This window comes from Balaenoptera acutorostrata, chromosome 17 (assembly GCF_949987535.1).
Source record: "Balaenoptera acutorostrata chromosome 17, mBalAcu1.1, whole genome shotgun sequence".
Lineage (NCBI taxonomy): Eukaryota > Metazoa > Chordata > Mammalia > Artiodactyla > Balaenopteridae > Balaenoptera > Balaenoptera acutorostrata.
In genome coordinates, this window is record NC_080080.1 from 18854922 (window position 1) to 18873491 (window position 18570).

The 18570-nt window shown below is 41.3% G+C and overlaps 1 protein-coding gene across 4 annotated transcripts in view; it reads right to left on the reverse strand.

Moving 5' to 3' along the window:
- Positions 1 to 8056: 8056 nt before the first annotated feature.
- Positions 8057 to 18570, reverse strand: part of COL14A1 (collagen type XIV alpha 1 chain) — a 243696-nt gene continuing 233182 nt past the window's right edge. For 3 of the 4 annotated variants that reach the window (XM_007188834.3, XM_007188835.3, XM_007188833.3), the window contains exons 46-48: positions 12358 to 12435; positions 10548 to 10703; positions 8057 to 8917 (exon numbers count right to left, since the gene is read on the reverse strand). In XM_007188834.3, the coding sequence (XP_007188896.2) occupies positions 8838 to 8917; positions 10548 to 10703; positions 12358 to 12435 (314 nt within the window). In that variant the 3' untranslated portion in view covers positions 8057 to 8837. Of the gene's footprint in view, positions 9741 to 10547; positions 10704 to 12357; positions 12436 to 18570 lie in introns of all 4 variants that reach the window. The other variant, XM_007188836.3, reaches the window with a different exon arrangement.

Here is an 18570-nt window from a genome sequence, read left to right on the forward strand (position 1 = left end):
CCTGATATATATCTATGTATAGATAGATATTTGGTCTTCGTCCCTGTTTCTGGCACAGAGCTCTTAAAAACCTCGGCATTTCCTAAGTGACTAGAGCCATAAAGGTGTCGTTTGTTATGTTAATGAGGTGCTTTTGGACCACATCTAAGGATGACAGGGAGGGGAGAGGAGCTGGAGTTTGAAATAATCAACGACAGCCAATGATTTAGTCAGTCATGCCTATGTAATGAAGCCTCCACAAAAACCCAAAGGTCAGGATTCTGAGAGCTTCCAGGCTGGGGAACCAAAACACATCCACATGTCAACGTGCTGAGCCCCGAACTCCATGGGGACAGAGGCTCCTTTGCTCAGGCCTCGCCCTCTGTATCTCTTCATCTGGCTGTTGATTCGTATCCTTTCCTATTCTTTGTAATACACCAATAATCAAGTAAGTAAACTGAAGTTTACTGCGTTCTGTGAGCCGCTCTTGCAAAGTAATCGAAGCCAAGGAGGGGGTCATGAAAACCTCTGATCTACAGCAGTCAGTCAGAAGCACAGGTGGTAACTTGGCCTTGTGACTGGCATCCGAAATGAGGGCCTTCTTGTGGGACTGAGCCCTTAACCTGTGGCATCTGGTGCTAATCCAGGTAGATAGTGTCAGAACTGAGTTAAACCTGTGGGACACCTGGACAGCTTCCATGGAGAGGGAGAGATCCACGAGGTTATATCTGGACGAAGAGCATTCCAGGCAGTGGGAATGGCAAGACGTGATAGGACATTACCTGGCATATTCCAGGAACAGCAAGGAGTTAGCATGGCCTCCCACAAAGTCATTCTGGAACCCAAACACCCTCCGTCTTATAACTCCAGCCTCCTAGAAGACCTTGGAGTCCCCTGCATTCGGGTGGCAAATGGAAAAGAAACAGGTAGACAATACACACATACTTCTTAACTCCCTTGACTCGGAAGACACAAACATATTTCATAGGTTGAGAACATGTCACGTGGCCATACTGAGGGAGTCTGGAAATGAGAAAGTAATTTGTGCTCAAGAAGAAGAGAATATAATTTTAGCTGAAGCTAGCCTGTCTCTAACACAGCAGCCAATATGATTGATCTGGCACTGGTGTTGGGCTGCACCCTGCAGGCCTGCAAGGCCTCTACTCACCCAGCTTCAAGACAGAAGAGCCCAGAGTCAGCGACAGAGACATCAGTGGTTTAATGGATGGGGGAGCCTACCTCTCTGAAGCGAGGTCCTGGAGCGACACCCCGCCACGTGCGGCAGACCATGGGCAGGACAGGGCGCCGTCTTCGCTCCCAGGGGGAATGCGGAGATTGCCAGTTACAGGGGGAACTGACCTCGGGTTACCAGGGAAATTTGCAGAGGGGCACGCCTCTCACCACCCCTTGGATAAGAACAATCACGAGCTGGGGCCCGGCGCAAGCATATAGGAAGGTCAGTCATGTGAGTGGGGTGTGGGGGAAGCAGGCACCGGTCGATCAGGGGACGTACAGAGAGCAAGAGAACAGTCACCTTGAGTGGCCTGACCGTACAGAGTGTCTCTTTAGCGATACCAGATTTAGGGAGATGAGAAGGCCAGTCTTTAATCAGTTAAGGGAAGAATGTATGGTCAACAACTCCAAGCTAATATAGGTCCCTAATGAGTGACAAAGCAAGTGACTGATTCCAAACACACCTGATACTGCTGCAGTCAGTGCCTGCTTTGATAGGTGCAAAAATTCAAAAAAACAAAATAACAAGTAAATGTTAGGGTCCAGAAATGGTGTCCCAGCCATAATCTTTCTGGTGACCACAAATGTCATCGTTCAGCTATCTAGGAATATGACAGCAGAAACCATCAGGCTATTGGCCCACTGCCAAGCTGCTGGGTAGATGGGTGACCGGGTTCATGGTCTTTTTAATCACTCTCCATTCTTGAAAGCTATCTTTAAGCCATGCAGGTAGAGATCCAGTTCCTTCAGAAAGCACTCCAGATGTGGACTGTAGATATTTCAGGAGAAGAAAAGTAAACTTTCCCAATGCTGTAGACAGACTGTTATTGCTACCTGTACAATCAGCTTTTGAATTGTATCCAATTTTCTGGCTTTTCTGTGGCCTGTGGTCCTTCAAGTTGTGGCTCGCTCCTGATTTGATAAAACATGCTCACACTGGAGAGTGGAATCAGAGATAGAACTTGTTGGCAACACTCCAAGAACAAGAGCAGGTGGTGACCAGTGACAATGGAGATTTAGTTAGCAAGGCTTCTACTCGAGGTGTCCAAATCTGATAACTGGAATGTTTGTAAAAAGAACTCTTTGTGAAGTTCGATCCTTTCGGCCTGCAAACTTGTCAGCTCAGAAGCATAATATAACCATATACATGAGAAAGGACAGGTAAAGTGAAAGCACATGAGTTTTCTAATAACCAAATCCTCTTCAATACATCTATTCAATAACTGAGCACATTCAAATAACAATGATTTCTCAGAGTGAAAGCTGAGATGGTTAACGATTTTGTGACATGAGTTTTAGGGCATAACAGGGATACGGTTTTACCGGAAGTCACTGAATCTGGGCCAGACGACAGGACAGTGAAAAATGGAGATGAATGTCTTCGGTAATTATACATATCTTTTCTATCTGACTCAGTTTTGTTTTGTTACCATACAAAATTCATTTTAGAGCTGAAGAAAAGATATTTTTACTTCTTTGGATTCCATTATAAAACTTCTTTTAAGTTAGGTTAGAAAAGTTGAATTTCACTACATTGGTCATGGTAATGTTTTTAATCAATAAGATAAAATGCAATTAAACATTCTAGAGACAAACAAACAATGAAATATGGTTATTTATGCCAGTGTATGTTTTTTATTACTTAGCAAGATACAGAGAAAAAAGTAAATCATTACTAACATTTGTGCATTTAGAAATGCTACCAAAACAAGCAAATCATCCCAGCCCTCCTACTGCCCCTTTTATTCTGCTTTTAAAAGTATCCCTGCCTCCATTTTCCTAAACATCAGTGACTCATATTTCTTCATTCATTCACATCATTCATTAGGATGAGACTATTAAAAAGTAATAGATTATTTTTGTAAAGTAGAATTTTACTCTGAAATTTCCTGTGATTTTCCTGTAAAGTAAAAGCTTCTGAGAGCACACGCTTGTTGCAAAATATTTTTCAAACAATACAGAAATGTTAAACATGAACAGTTAAGTGAAATGAACACTTTGCACAATCCCATAACCAGGAAGTAAGCCTGGTTAAGTGTCTGGAGTCTATTCATCCCAATTTTTCAATACAGATAGATGAACAGAATAATAGATAGGTATTGTACATATTGTTCTGCAACTTGCTTTTTTCATTTATCAATAGATTTAAGCACCTCGTGTCAGCCAAATTTCTAATCAAATTATTCAGTCTGATAAATAATGTAAAACTGTTGCAAGTATATTCATGTAGTTAATTTTTGTTAAGGATAGAGTTATTCTAGAGAGTATAGAATAACCAGGACTTTGTGGCAAAGGAATTCTCTGAACTCTGAGCTTGTCTAGCACAAATGGACCGTTTACATCAGTGTTTCCAATGCCACAGCAAATCAGAACAAAAAGTTATGATTTTTTTAAACCAAATAGTTTGGTTCATACCTTGGAAACCTCCATTCTGCGTTTGAACAGCCCTTCTTTTGGGGGACAGGCCCAAAGGGATTAAGTCCTGATGGTTGTCACAGACTAAGTCATTCAAAATCATTCTTCACCGTCTCAACCTTCTTGAGTTGTTATCTGCCGTTAATATTGTACTTTTACTCTGAAAAAAGCAGAAAAACCTCAAAACCAGCATGCCATTCTAAAATCATTCTCTCTTCCTCCTCAAGTTTCTAACTCAGTGAAATTCCCACTCACTCAATCTCCCAAACTTGCAATCTTGAAACCATTCTTACCTTCTGCCTGTCATTTCCCAACCTTATCCCATCAGTCAAGTTCTGCCCATAGTACATACTTCCTCATCAGCTCTCAAATCTCTCTCCTCCTCTTATTCCTCACTGCACCACTGTGGTCCAGGCCCTCGTCATCTGAACTACTGCACCAGGCAGCATGGTATATACAGGGAAGGGGTCATGAGCTATGAGAGAAAACCAATTAGAGTTAGAATCCCTTCTTTGCCTCTTCTGTGGATGTGTGTCATGTTACTTACCTTACATGTTTGATCGTTTGTAAAAAGGGAATACTTACCTAACTTGTGGAAATCAACTTAATATAAGGAATCCAGAATAGAGGCTAATATGTGGGAGGTCTTCATTAAATGTCTTTTTCTTTTCTTGATCTTTCCCCACACCAGTCTATCTTAAATTTACACTATATAAAAATTGTGCCTTCAAATAATAAGCCCAATCAGGTCACTTACCTACTTAAAGACCCCTACTGACTTCCTATTGCTTTCAGGCAGAAATCTGAACATTTTGTCATGGGATAGATCTTCCACAATCTTGTCCAAATTACCTTACCTGCTTCAACTTAGAGCAAGAAGTTAGGCAGCTCCTACACCATCATATTCACCTTTTCTTTCCCTACACCCTAATACGTGGCTGATACCATGGCAGATACTAATTAAAAGTTTGATAGATGGATGGATGCATGCACAAAGAGAAGGATGAATACATGAACACATGAATGAATACATGTATAGGAAGACAAGATTTAAATACCTCTTCCTCACATTCTGAAATACTTAATAGATCTGAATTTGCAAGCTTCTAAGAAGCTGATCATTCATTCCTAGGCATTATTGCTGTCTCCCAAATGTTCTGGCTTATAGCTAGAGGAAACTCTTCCCACTGTAGACTAAGTATATGATTTGACTCAGATTACAAATCAAACTGTGCTAGGGTGCGATGATTCTACAAACATTTATTGAGCAGCTGTTAAGTGCTAAGCACACTGTGGACAGTCTGAGACTGCTTAAAGTATGCACACAAGTAAAATGGGAGCTCAGAGGTTAAAGAACTCACTAGAAAAGGGGACTATGGTGTCATGGTTATGGAGGTTGTCCAGGTGGTGATGGTGGGGTTCAGAGAAGGCTTCACACAGGAAGAGGAGTCTGGCTTAGTTTCAAATGGTGAATATGAATAAAAGTAGGTCCTTTACTTCCTTGGGACAACTGAGGGAAGTTGGAAATTAAATGTTATTATGGAATAACTGTTACTTTCATAAGGTGTGATAATGAAATTGTGGATTTGAGGAAAATATCCTAGTTTTTCAGGGATGCATGTTGAAGCGTTTAAGGGTGATGTGTCATGATGTCCATAACTTGTATCAAAATACTTTAAATTTATGAAACAAATATGCCCAAATGGTAAAAATTATTTTTTAAAGGTGATGGTATATGTTTATTTGCTAGTCTCTCTACTTTTCAATATGTTTAACATTTTTCATAATAAAAGTGAAAACAAACAAACAAACAAAAATAAATAGGTCCTTTAAACTGGGGTGGGACAAAGATGAAGGTTTCCCAACTGGAAGAAAAAGCATGCCAAAGATAGAGAAATAAGAGAGAGCATGCATCAAGGGTTTTTGCAACTAGTTCACTGTGGCTGTAGTCTGGAGACTATTTAGCTGAGAGATACATTTCAAAATAAAATAAGAAAAACCAGGTTGGAGACTTGTGGAAACAAAAATGAAAAAGGGATAGTAGAAGGTAGGGAAATGTTCCAGGTGATCTCATCCATTTCCATAGCCTTTAAATACTACCTACATGCACCTGACTCCTAAATTTATATCTCTAGCCCTGGTTACTCTCCCAAACTCTGACTTATGCTCAGTTATCTCCTAAACTAAACTTTTCAACCACTCTGCCCTGAGTCTGTAATTCTAGAAATCAAGAGTTTCTAACCAAAGTGATGAAAATTCTGAGGAGTAATGTCCTTTTATGAAATGATACTTTATTACTTTCAGAAATGATATACACTATAAATTAAAATATAAGTATATTCCTGCCAAAATAGGTAAGTCAATAAAAATGTACTTCAAAATAAGCTTTTATTACAAGGCAATGTATTGTAAACATAAAAATCTTGAATTTGAATTACACCTTTTATTATGAACATTTCACTCAATAAAAATCTCATGAACTGGGTCCAAGTGATGACAAATTCCAAACTAATGAAATGTTCCCATAGCTTAAATAAACAAATTTAGATCACCAAGTAAACTCAAAGCCAAGTGTATCTGCACAACTCAAGAATGATATGGGGACTTCACTGGTGGCGCAGTGGTTAAGAATCTGCCTGCCAATGCAGGGGACATGGGTTCCATCCCTGGTCTGGGAAGATTCCACATGCCACAGAGCAATTAAGCCCATGCACCACAACTACTGAGCCTGCACTCTAGAGCCTGTGAGCCACAACTACTGAGCCCATGTGCCACAACTACTGAATCCCATGCGCGTAAAGCCTGTGCTCCGCAACAAGAGAAGCCACCACAATGAGAAGCCCGCGCACCGCAACAAAGAGTAGCCCCCCGCTCGCCGCAACTAAAGAAAGCCAGTGCGCAGCAATGAAGACCCAACGCAGCCAAAAATAAATAAATAAATAAATATATTTAAAAAAAAAAGAATGATATGAATGGTTTATACATATCAATGGTATAAACCATTCTAGTGGTTTATACTTCACCATTTATATCAAACTTTGAAGGTCTTCTGAGTGACATAAGTAGTCTTTGCATTTCCAAGGGCCAAACACTAACGCATACAGAATATCCTCTCTACTCACTTGTTGAAGACCAAGAAATCTCAGATACAAGGGAATGCTATGACTAGTGACACACCCCAGTCATTTAAAGAGTTCTCTCAGGTGATTCTGGGTCACATCATTCAATCCTGTGCAAGCTTTCCTCCTCATTAGTCCTGCTTTCTACATGTGGAAGCATGTGCCGTAACTAAAAGGGAACCACTGCTGGTTATCTGCTCTCTGTCCTCTTTCGTTTCTTGCAAAGGCAGCAAAAAATATATATATGTTTACCTGGATCCCCAAAGGCACACATAGACCCTTTTGTTTGAATACTTTGGATGAGAAGGTCTTAAACCAATCTGTGTGGTGAGGGGACCCAAAGAAGTTCAAGAGATCTTCCTGATCCAGGAAGAATCCAGCTTCTGGTGATAAATGACCCCATCCCTACCTCTGACAATTACCTGTTATTAGGGAGATGCTACAGAGGAAAAGGAATATACGTTCAGTTTGTGGTTCTCTTTCATTTCTATTTTCAACAAACAATTAATAGAACCCAAATCTTTTTCAAACACCTAGTGTTTTCCTTTATGAGCAAAAGACAAATTATAGTTTAGAAATTAGAATCTATTAGATTCAACCTCATTTCTTCTTTGTCTTCTAGAGTTTTTCAGGCTTTTCTTTTTTTTTTTTTTTTTTTTTTTTTTTTTTTTTTTTTAAATTTTATTTATTTATTTATTTATTTATTTATTTATTTTTGGCTGTGCTGGGTCTTCGGTTCGTGCGAGGGCTTTCTCTAGTTGCGGCAAGTGGGGGACACTCTTCATCGCGGTGCGGGGACCGCTCATCATCGCGGTGCGCGGGCCTTTCACTATCGCGGCCCCTCCCGTTGCGGGGCACAGGCTCCAGACGCGCAGGCTCAGCAGCTGTGGCTCACGGGCCCAGCTGCTCCGTGGCATGTGGGATCTTCCCAGACCAGGGCTCGAACCCGTGTCTCCTGCATTAGCAGGCAGATTCTCAACCACTGCGCCACCAGGGAAGCCCTCAGGCTTTTCTTAAAACCAAAAGATAAGTTCTTTAGGCAAACATTTATTTAGCATCAGTCTTACATTTTCACAGTCATTGCTGTCTGGTAGGTTATAAATGAATAATAGAATTCTGTCAGTCTGTTAGGCTCAAGTCAACTGCCTTTTTCTGTTAAGTGTCTTACCATACTCAGAATGAATGAATGAATGAATGTTTGAATGAGTGTCTAAAGGTAGGCAGCTGTCGTTTTTCTGGTTAAACCTAAGCCAAGACTACAAAAGTTTAAGGTGACATATAGAAATGGAATAAAATAAAAACAATCCACATACATTGTTTTAAATTTTTATTTGCTTAAAAAAAAGAATGGAAATAGGTTTGCAAAAATATATCTGCATGTACAAAGTAATCCATGTGGTTAAGGAGGGCAAGCTCTGGAACATACTGCTGGATAAATTGTTCATCAAAATTGGATCTTTTTCCATCAGAATCAGTGGAAAGTCATTATTTTACATGTCAAAAGCCACTAAAAACCCAATCTATTTTTACAATCACCAAATTCAGAAAGGTTATATTCTAACACATATTCTTGGATACCAGTGAAGCTAGTTACCAAGTGATCTCAGAGTTGGACAGATCAATTTAGCAAGAGGTAGTTTCTCCAATCATGTCCCTTCTTTCTTATCAGCAAGGTCATTCCTAGAGGGGATAAGGATAAACAGCATAATCTTCGAGTCCCTTTGAATTCCTGTTCTGCTGGGACCCCATTTTCCTCAAAGACAGTCGTATCTGTCTTGTTGCATTTTAGGACCTGAGATCATCTAACACAGAAAAGATTCCAGAGTTCAAACTTCTTGGCCAATTTTTCTTTGAGCGTGCCGTTAAAACAACAGAGAGAAATCAATCCTATGGTGTCATGGATTAAGGGGAATTTTTTAAAACATACTTTTTGTTAATATAACAATATTATTAACAATATCCAAGGAGGAGATGTAGGCTGGTGAAATGAGCCCCCCCCAAAGGTAGCATACAAACCACATAACGACATTCTTCTTGAATAAGTTGCCTTAGGAGCTTTTGCGGTTGGTCCTCCAAGTTCTCCTGAGACTATCAAATCCCAGAGCCCCACAGCTCCATGGCTTCCAGCTCATCTTGGACAGGGGTGAATTCTGGCTGATCAGGATGGGGAGCTAGAGAGGAAGAGTGGGGGTGGGGACTTGATAGAACCCAGGAACCATAAATTGATATCCTCCCCTTATATGGGTCCATAGAGACATAGTCTCTAAAGTACAGAGATATCCTGCTTGGGTAGAAAGTAGTAGCTACCTTTACCAACCACACTGCTTGCACCTTTCCCAGGAGGTTTCAGACGGTTAGTGAAAGAGGGAAGGCACAGGTATACTGCAGAAATTGTTAGGAAACTAGAATCACAGCCAACTGCTTAAATATTACATGTTTTATTTACAAAAGAAACCCTGAAATATCAGCAGAATGATGAAAGAAAAATAAATTTTAAAAACCAATCTCATGTTAGAATTCCAACACCAGGGGACAGTAGTGATGGGAGGTGATCAGAGGAAGAATGGAGAGTAGGGTGGTGAGGGAGAAAGATGCCCAGCAATTTGTGTGGCTACAGGAAAGAGGAGAAGACACATTTAAGTAGCTATTCCTGGGCCTTCACCTAGGGAAGCTTGGGATAATTCTTGGTAGACAATCTTATACTTACGCTCAGGCTGATATGGTGCAGTCAGTTTCTATAACAACTGACACATGTGATTTGGTTAAGTTCCAGTCTTATCATTGTATGTGTTTGGAGCAGGGAGGGCAAGAAATGTGACAGTGGGCAGGCAGGGAAGCAGGTGAGGCAGGGAAACAGAGTGCCCATTGTTAGGGGCAGGGGGTGGGTGGTGGTGGTCAACAGGACAGTTCTGTATCTGCAGCCAATTGCCCAGGCCAATGTAATCAGTGGAGGAGTTCCACATCAGTGCTGGTAATCATTGTAAGGGATCAGATCTTAATAAGGGACAGGGAAATTTGAGAGAACGGGGAGGGAAGAGATGAACAGAGAAAAACACATCAGCAAAACTTTGACCAGTCCCTCTGGCAAATAAGGTTAAATTTCTTCTAAAGCAGAAAATTTAAATTCATTGGCTAATAAGTTCATTGCCCGAAAGCAGTCTTTGAACCTCTCTCTTGATGCTTCCAAGTGTGACTATGTTAGAAAATGTCCCATTACACAACCCTCCAGCATGCAGACCACAGATGTTTTCAGGAAGCATAATCTTTTCAGAATCTCAGTCTAGTAGTTAGTAAGAGGCGAGGACAGCATGGCCACTCTTGTTTCTTAAAATAATCCTTGGTGACCTAAAATGCATGCGGTGGGCAGGATGTCACCCAACAGTATCTCCAGGGCCCTCCTAATTACGGGGAAAGTTCTACGTTTGAGGTTTCCCCAAAACAAGAGTAAAACTTTAGAGGGCATCATGGCCACACCACAGAAATAACACAGAATGAGAGGCCCCAAAGAATGTTCAAACATGTCCCTCAATGATCAGATATGAGGTCAGAGGCCAAATCTGTGTGGATCGTCATTTGGAAGCAAGGAAGACTTAGATGTGGTATTATTTTAAACTTCCTCTTCAGGGGTAACCTCTATATTAATTTGTACTTTACAGAAGATGCCTCTGGATAATTTAAAAGGTAGTGAGCAATTCAAGCTCTGCTTCCTGCCCATAATAGGTCTGCTTTTATAGCACCCTCACCATTATGATACTAAGCATAGTAAGACATTGCTCAAAGCCCACAAGGGCTGCCACTTACCTCCTACGTTGTAGGCAGAACATGAAGAGGGGTCGCAGTATCCAGGCTGGCCAGAAGGACCTTGTGGTCCAGGCACCCCCAAGTGACCTGGTGGACCCCTTGGTCCAGGAGAGCCAGGGGGTCCAGGGCTTCCTGGCCGACTTTCCCCGGAAGGACCTACGAAGTACCCACCAATGAAAACAGTTGGTCTTTTATCATCACAGGGTGAGTTTTCAGACTACCAAGAAGTAAACTAACTCTTACACATCTTAACAACTAGGGTGATCTTCCTCTCTCTACTCATTGAGTTCTATTCCTGGACAGAGGATCATACTGCAATCACATGTTCTCCTGGAGGTCAATGCTTTCAATCAGCTCAGGAAACCAGAAAAATGTAGTCTTTTTTTATCACCTCTTGGATATGAAAGGGAAAGGAGCATACCACTGTCAACCTTGTTTTCTTTATGGAGCTTCTGTTTCCCAATGCAGGTTCCTTATGAATTCAATGTATGGGCATGCACACACACACACATATACATGTGCACACACACACATACATGTGCACACACACATGAACACACTTGATCTCAACCTTATAACTTATACTGGTTTATGGCCCCAGATAATTGGAATAAATTAGTCTAAATTTGAAAGAAATTATACTGGAGGAGAAAAATGAGAATTCTGAAATTGGACCCAATATACGAATCCAAAATTTCTTTAGGCTAGCTTGAATCAGTTGAGAACTTACATTGAGTGAAAGTGAGAGGGGCATTAAAATTTTTGTGAATTTAAGAAGTATGTCAGTCTGGAATTTTTCTGGTTTATGCATTTGTTTTGTTTTGCTTTAGGCCTGGATTCCAACAGTGTTTAGAAGGCCTTTTTCAACTAGAAATGAAACTCTTCAACTAGAACCAAAATGAAAATTAGGAACACGTATCACCTTATATTTGAAAAGCGTTGTGACTCTCAGATGCATTCAGTTCCGTTCAATTAACATTCACCAACCACTCATTCTGTGTAAGGCACGAGCTAGATCAGTTCCTCATACAATCTCTAATAACAGGAGTATTTATACTCAAAGTGAATCCATTGCATTAGGAATGTCTCCTACAAAAAGTATTTTCCAAAATCATCATTAGGTTGGAAAGAAAAATCGGTAAGTCATTTGATTCAATATGGCTAAGACGGGGATTGTAAATATACAATAGGATTGTAAACTCATAACTTTAATAAAAGAATATGATCATCTGGAGGCCATTCTAAAAGCACAGAGTAAAATACACAAAACTCATGCAGTAAGATGACCATGGTGGCAGAAACTACGAGTGTTCATCAAATATCCATGTGTTCCCCTAGATTTTCAGACTCCCTTACAGGTCGGCTGGGGCTACATGACTAGTTTCAGCCAGTGAAATATGACTGGAAATGACATCTTTTATCCTGCATTCTGGAAGTTGATGTGTTTCCTTTACCTTTCTCCTCAAGGCCTTTTGTTCCAAAATGGGGGGAAAGTTACCCTACCCACATCAAACTTTGGGTAAGTATCAATCCACTAAGCATTGGGGATTGGTTTGTTACTACAGCATAGCCTAGCCCAGCCTAACTCATGCAACCAATAAGATCCCAGAATATGCTGTATCTTTGGGGGCTTGTGTATTGGGAGGTTCATTACTAACAAACTGGCCTTCCAATGAAAGGAACGAGAAACATAGCCATTCCAGTTGGACACAAGGATGTAATATGGCCATTTGCCTCACCTGCAATGTCAAGTGAATATAAAGATTTAGGATTTCCATCTTGCAGCTTCCTGTTAGGTAAGAAGAGTTACCTGCTGGCCCAGGGGGGCCTCTTGGACCTTGCGTTCCAATGCCTGGATTTCCTTTATCTCCCTTCACACCAGTTAAACCTATTCAAAAAAAGAAGAAAAAAGAAAGAAAGAAAGAAAAGAAAAGAACATAAAGTTCTCCTTAAAATGAAATCTGGGTGGCTCTGTTTTTCTGGGTTTCGAAAGGACATCGTTGATGAAGACAATGATGAGGCTTGATTTAGGGCTACGGTTATCATGGGACTTTTAAATTGAATCCTGACACTGGTGACTTCTGCACAACCACATACAGAAGGCTGGCTCTGTATCTGAGCTTGTCCTCTGTATTTGTAATACTGCAAGTTTATCGTCCTCCCTCCCACTGAAGTGGCTCAGCCTGCAGGGATCTGGCCTGTGTCTTTGCACGCACCAGGCCATTGGACGCATGCAGTTGGCACCCCACGAGTAACACAATAGAAATCACAAGTGGACATATCTAACATTTTCCTTTTGGTCCTCCCTGTAATGTATCTGCAAAAGGCATGAATTATAATTAGGCAGCAAAGTTCTAAAGAGCGTGAGTTTCCATTAAAAACTTGGAAGCTTCAGGAAAGCCTGTGTTTGATTTGGCTGATTCAGCCCCATAAAAATCTAAACCTATTCATGTTTCTTTTCCACTGAACAAACTTCTTATTCCAAATAATTTACGGTGTTGTTAACAAACTATACATTTTTACAGGAAGAAAAACAGAGAAATACATGCTCTGACACCTCATCGTCCAAATGGGTCCTATCACAAGACTGCTGAACAGGTGACAGCATGCTATATTGAGGCCCGATTCGTCAGACAGAGAGGAGCACCAGACTGGGGCCTGGGTTACCCTGGCTCGCATCACAGAAAGTCTCTAGTATCTGTTTTTCATGTACAACAATACTTTGAAATAATAGAATGCAGAACTACATCTCTTCGTAATTACAAAGAAATTATGTGTGAACTGGCAAAACCTAGGAGGGAACATAAATAAAGGAAAATAATCAATTTGATAGGCAGCAGGCATGCAAATGATCTAAAGTGTTTAAAGTTACAAATAACTTTTTTTCCCCTTCTAAGTGCAATACATATTCACTGTAGGCAAATTAGAAGATACAAAAAGCAAGGACTCCAGTCCTAGAAAATAATCACTTTTAACATCTTGGTTTGTAACTTCCAGAAAGAAAGGTATTGATGTAGTATTTGCTCTGGGAATAGCAGTTTTTTTCTACAATGCACATATACTGATTGTCCTTTCGTTTGAAGTTTTGATGTCTGCTGTGTTCTTTGTTGACCACCTCTTGGGGTCAAGGTATACCTGTCACCTTTAAAAAAGCCCTTCTTCCTTGTTAGCGGTCCTCAGGGCTGCTCCGTCCACCTCAATGCTTCCCTAACATCCATGTCTATTGCATGTGGCCTTGGTGGTGTTTTCTGAGCTCACAAAAGACCAGTACTGCAGGAAGAGGGCAGGGCACTGACCACTGAGCCTCTGACCTCCTGTTCCGAGACTCACTATTCTCCTAGGAACTGACAGGAAGAGAGTTATTTCTCAAAAGTAAAACTACAATCACATCTGAGTTTAAAAATCACATGACTTACTCAGACAAGCCAACACCTAATGCTCAATTGCTAAATCAAGTTGTTCAGACAGAAAATCACCATGAGTACATCTACTGGGCGTTACTCAAATAACTACTAGTTTAGCTAACTGGGTAATAATTGGAGTGAGTACTTTTGTTTTTTTGCTTTTTATTTATTTATTTTATTTTTGGCTGCTTTGGGTCTTCATTTTTGCGTGGGCGTTCTCTAGTTGCGGCGAGTGGAGGCTACGCTTCGTTGTGGTATGTGGGATTCTCATTGCAGTGGCTTCTCTTGCTGCGGAGCACGGGCTCTAGGCGTACGGGCTTCAGTAGTTGTGGCACACGGGCTTAGTTGCTCCGCAGCATGTGGGATCTTCCCGAACCAGGGCTCAAACCTGTGTCCCCTGCATTGGCAGGTGGATTCTTAACCACTGTGCCACCAGAGAAGTCCTGTGAGTACTTTTTTTAATAGGAGGTAGATGCTCCCTCACTTGCGAACAATTGTGTCCTAACGTGCATCTGGAAATTTAGCAGAAATAGCCTCTTCTTCTGTGAGAGTTGGAGTTGCTTTCCCCACAGGGAACCACTGATTTTTAAAGAATTAGAACACAAGAAAATACACCGATGACTAACAGCAGGCTGCATGATTAAATGCACAGTTACTCAGAGGCCTCCCATGACCTTACAGTACCTAAGGATCAACGGTAAGGACATGGCTTCTCGCGGATTCTCCACAAGCGGAAGACGTAGGCTGAAGAGGACATCCAGGACAGTATCCTTGGGAATAAGCCCCTGATAAGAGTTTCCTGACCTATCCTTTGCTTATTCACAAAGAAAGCAAAAGGTGGGGAAGACTGGGGTGTAGAACGTCTGGTTGTTTTAATTTTCTAATTATGTAGAGAAAAGCAAGTGGCATTTGTTATTATCTGCAATACAAGTCAAAGTAAGAGAGGAAGGTCCTCAAAAGAATATTCCAGCCCCTCAAGATGCCTTAAAAGAAAAAAAAAAAAAAAAAGAAAGCTTTTAAGGATATAGTTATATATTAGCAGAGAATTTTAGATTTCCTTATCCTTGAAGTTATGAAATGTTCCAACTACATGTAGGCTAATATATCAATATTTGTCTATGTCTTCACTTGTGTTTCTCAGACTGAAGGAATACTCAGGTCCATGACAACCGATAAATCTTTTTTTTGGAATGAAAAAAACATGTTAAAAAACACCATTTAAGGGACTTCCCTGGTGGCCCAGTGGTTGAGAATCTGCCTGCCAATGCAGGGGACATGGGTTCGAGCCCTGGTCCGGGAAGATCCCACATGCCATGGAGCAACTAAGCCTGTGCACCACAACTACTGAGCCTGTGCTCCAGAGCCTGTGAGCCACAACTACTGAGCCCGTGTGCCACAACTACCGAAGCCTGTGAGCCTAGAGCCCATGCTCTGCAACAAGAGAAGCCACTGCAATGAGAAGCCTGCGCACCCCAACAAAGAGTAGCCCCCGCTTGCCCCAACTAGAGAAAGCCCGCGCAAAAATGAAGACCCAAAGCAGCCAAAAATAAATACATATATACATACATACATACATAAATAGAGTTAAAAAAAAAAAACAGAACACTATTTAAGTACCTAAGATGAGGACTGAAATTGAAGGCTAAGCTTAGAGACCTCAGATCTCTAAGAATAGAACTGGATATACTTTTGATAAGCCTCATAGGCTGTAATTAAAAGGAAGGAAATCAAATGTTCTAAAATGTCAGCCTGTGACTGTCCATGAAATGACAATAAAGTCTGGGCATAGTCATTCTTTACAGACAAAATGCAGTCATCACCCATAATAAGGGCTCTCTCATACATCTCTTTTGTGAGGGTCCAAGGTGGGGCCATTTGGTGCTGAGATGGGGTCACCAGAGCTAAGTACCAGCATCTTTTCCGTAAAGACATGGGGACTCCTGAGTTCACAGGATATTCCCTCCTGAAATACCCTTTCCACCTTGGGTGTCTCCATAAATACTCCTCATTCTTAAAGACTCAACTCAAAGCTTCTTTACAACCACAACAGGCAGAAGCACAACAAATTCAAAGGGGCAAGGATTATCTATCTCAATCATGGCTATGTCCCCAACATTTCTATGGTGCCTTCCACATAGTACCTAACCCACAAATATTTATTGAATGAACAAATGAATGAATGAATGAATGATTTGCTTCTGTATTATCTGTGCCTCCTTTGGCACTTATCCCATGGCATTGCTTGTTCTCATGTTCATCTTGCCCGGCACCATGAGCCTGATGACTGCAGGGATCGTGCCTTATTTATTGCTCTAGTGTCAGATCCAAGCACAATCTCACACATAGTAGGTGTCCAGTAAATACCGGAAGGCTAACGGAATGACTGAATGTCTACACCAAAATGCAGCTGACTGGTAAAAAGCAAGCATGACCTTTGAAGGATCAAAAAAAAAAAATCTTTAGGCTGGAACTCTGCCTTTACTTTCACATGCCTGGCTTTTGTGAAAACTGTTTTTTTCTGACAAGTTCCTTATGTGGCAATATTAACTACTAGTGTCATTTAGAGATGAATATCACGGACTCCAATTAAATTTACGTTTCTGTCATTTTTTAAAAAATGAGCATAGGGACTTCCCTGGAGGTGCAGTGGTTGAGAGTACACCTGCCAATGCAGGGGACATGGGTTTGAGCTCTGGTCCAGGAAGATCCCACATGCTGCGGAGCAACTAAGCCCGTGCGCCACAACTACTGAGCCTGCGCTCTAGAGCCCGCAAGCCACAACTACTGAGCCCACGCGCAACAACTACAGAAGCCCGTGTGCCCAGAACCCGTGTTCCACAACATAAGAAGCCACTGCAATAAGAAGCCCGCGCACCACAACGAAGAGTAGCCCCCGCTCGCTGCAACTAGAGAAAGCCTGCGCACAGCAACGAAGACCCAACGCAGCCAAAAATAAATAAATAAAATTTTTTAAAAAATTGAGCACAGCTGATATAAATGAAAATCTAACGTACCAAAAATATGATTTAGCTAAGATTAAAATATCCTTAGTTTTCTGTGGAGTTACCAAAAATATTTAGAATAGAATAAAATCTTTTCTATTATTTATTCGTTCATTCTTTTTTCTTTTTTTAATGAGAATTTTTATGATCTACTCTCTTAGATCTTATTCTCATTAAAATGTTAAGATCTTACTCTCTTCTTTCTTTTTTGAAACTTTTAAAATAGACTTTACTTTTTTAGAGCAGTCGTAGGTTCACAGCAATACTGAATTGAAAGTAGAGAGAGTTCCCGAATATCCCCACCCCCTACACTTGCATGGCCTCCGCCATTATCTCATTAGAGGGCTTCCCTGGTGGCGCAGTGGTTGAGAATCTGCCTGCCAATGCAGGGGACACGGGTTCGAGCCCTGGTCTGGGAAGATCCCACATGCCGCAGAGCAACTAAGCCCGTGCACCACAACTACTGAGCCTGCGCGTCTGGAGCTTGTGCTCCGCAACAAGAGAGGCCGCGATAGTGAGAGGCCCGCGCACCGCGATGAAGAGTGGCCCCCGCTTGCCGCAACTAGAGAAAGCCCTCGCACAGAAACGAAGACCCAACACAGCTAAAAATAAATAAATTAATTTAAAAAAAAGAGTCTCATTAGAAACCACATCAGGGCTACCTGATTCTCCCTTACTACTAATCTAACACTGACCCTCCACTATTTTCTTTTACAGATCTACTAAGGCAGAGACATGTTCTAGTTCATCATTATATTCCTAGTACCAGGCACATATTAGTCACTCAAGAAATATGATGAATGAATGAAATACAACGTCTGATTGCAGATTTTGACAAACCAAGAATGTGACTAGTTGGTGTGTCAGCTATTCCTATAAATGGCCTCACCAGGTTTTGAATGCTAGATGCTTTACATGTATGAACTCACTTAGTCTTCACAAGAACCAAGATGGCAGGCACTACTCTTAACCCTAAAAGAGGCCTGTGATTCAGAGAGGTTAAGTCATTTGTCCTTAGCTAGTAAGTAACAGAGCCAAGATTTCAACATAGGCAGGTTGATTCTGAGGCCTATACACTTAACCACAACACTCCCGGCCTCTCCATCCCAAGCTGCACTTAGAGGCTGAGTTTGTCTTGTTTGCTGTAGTCATGGCTTCCTGAACTGCCTGTCCAATCTATCTGCACATTTTCTCTGGTCCCACACTCAGAAATCAGCCCTGTGGTTATCGTATTTCCTCAACTTACTTCCCTTGGTTTACACACTTGCCCTCTGCTCTGAGCAATACTTGGGGTTGATTTTAATAGGATTTATCCTGCTCACACTGATGACTTGCCCAGGATCTGGCCTTTGGTTATCAGTTTCCTATTTTCTTTGGCCTGTTGGCCTCTGAGTGGGAAGATTTTACCCATTTCTATGGTCCCATGACCACACCAAGCACTCAGGCTGGAGTCTTATGCTATTCCATGGAGCAGAGACATTCCCTCTTTATTCCAGACATTCTGAGCAACTCTCAGAATTTATGCCCAGGCAGATATGCAAGGCCTGGGTAATGTTTTCATTGTAATTCTACCAAGAAGCTGCAGAAAATGTGAGACAAGGCTTCAGCTGTGTTATT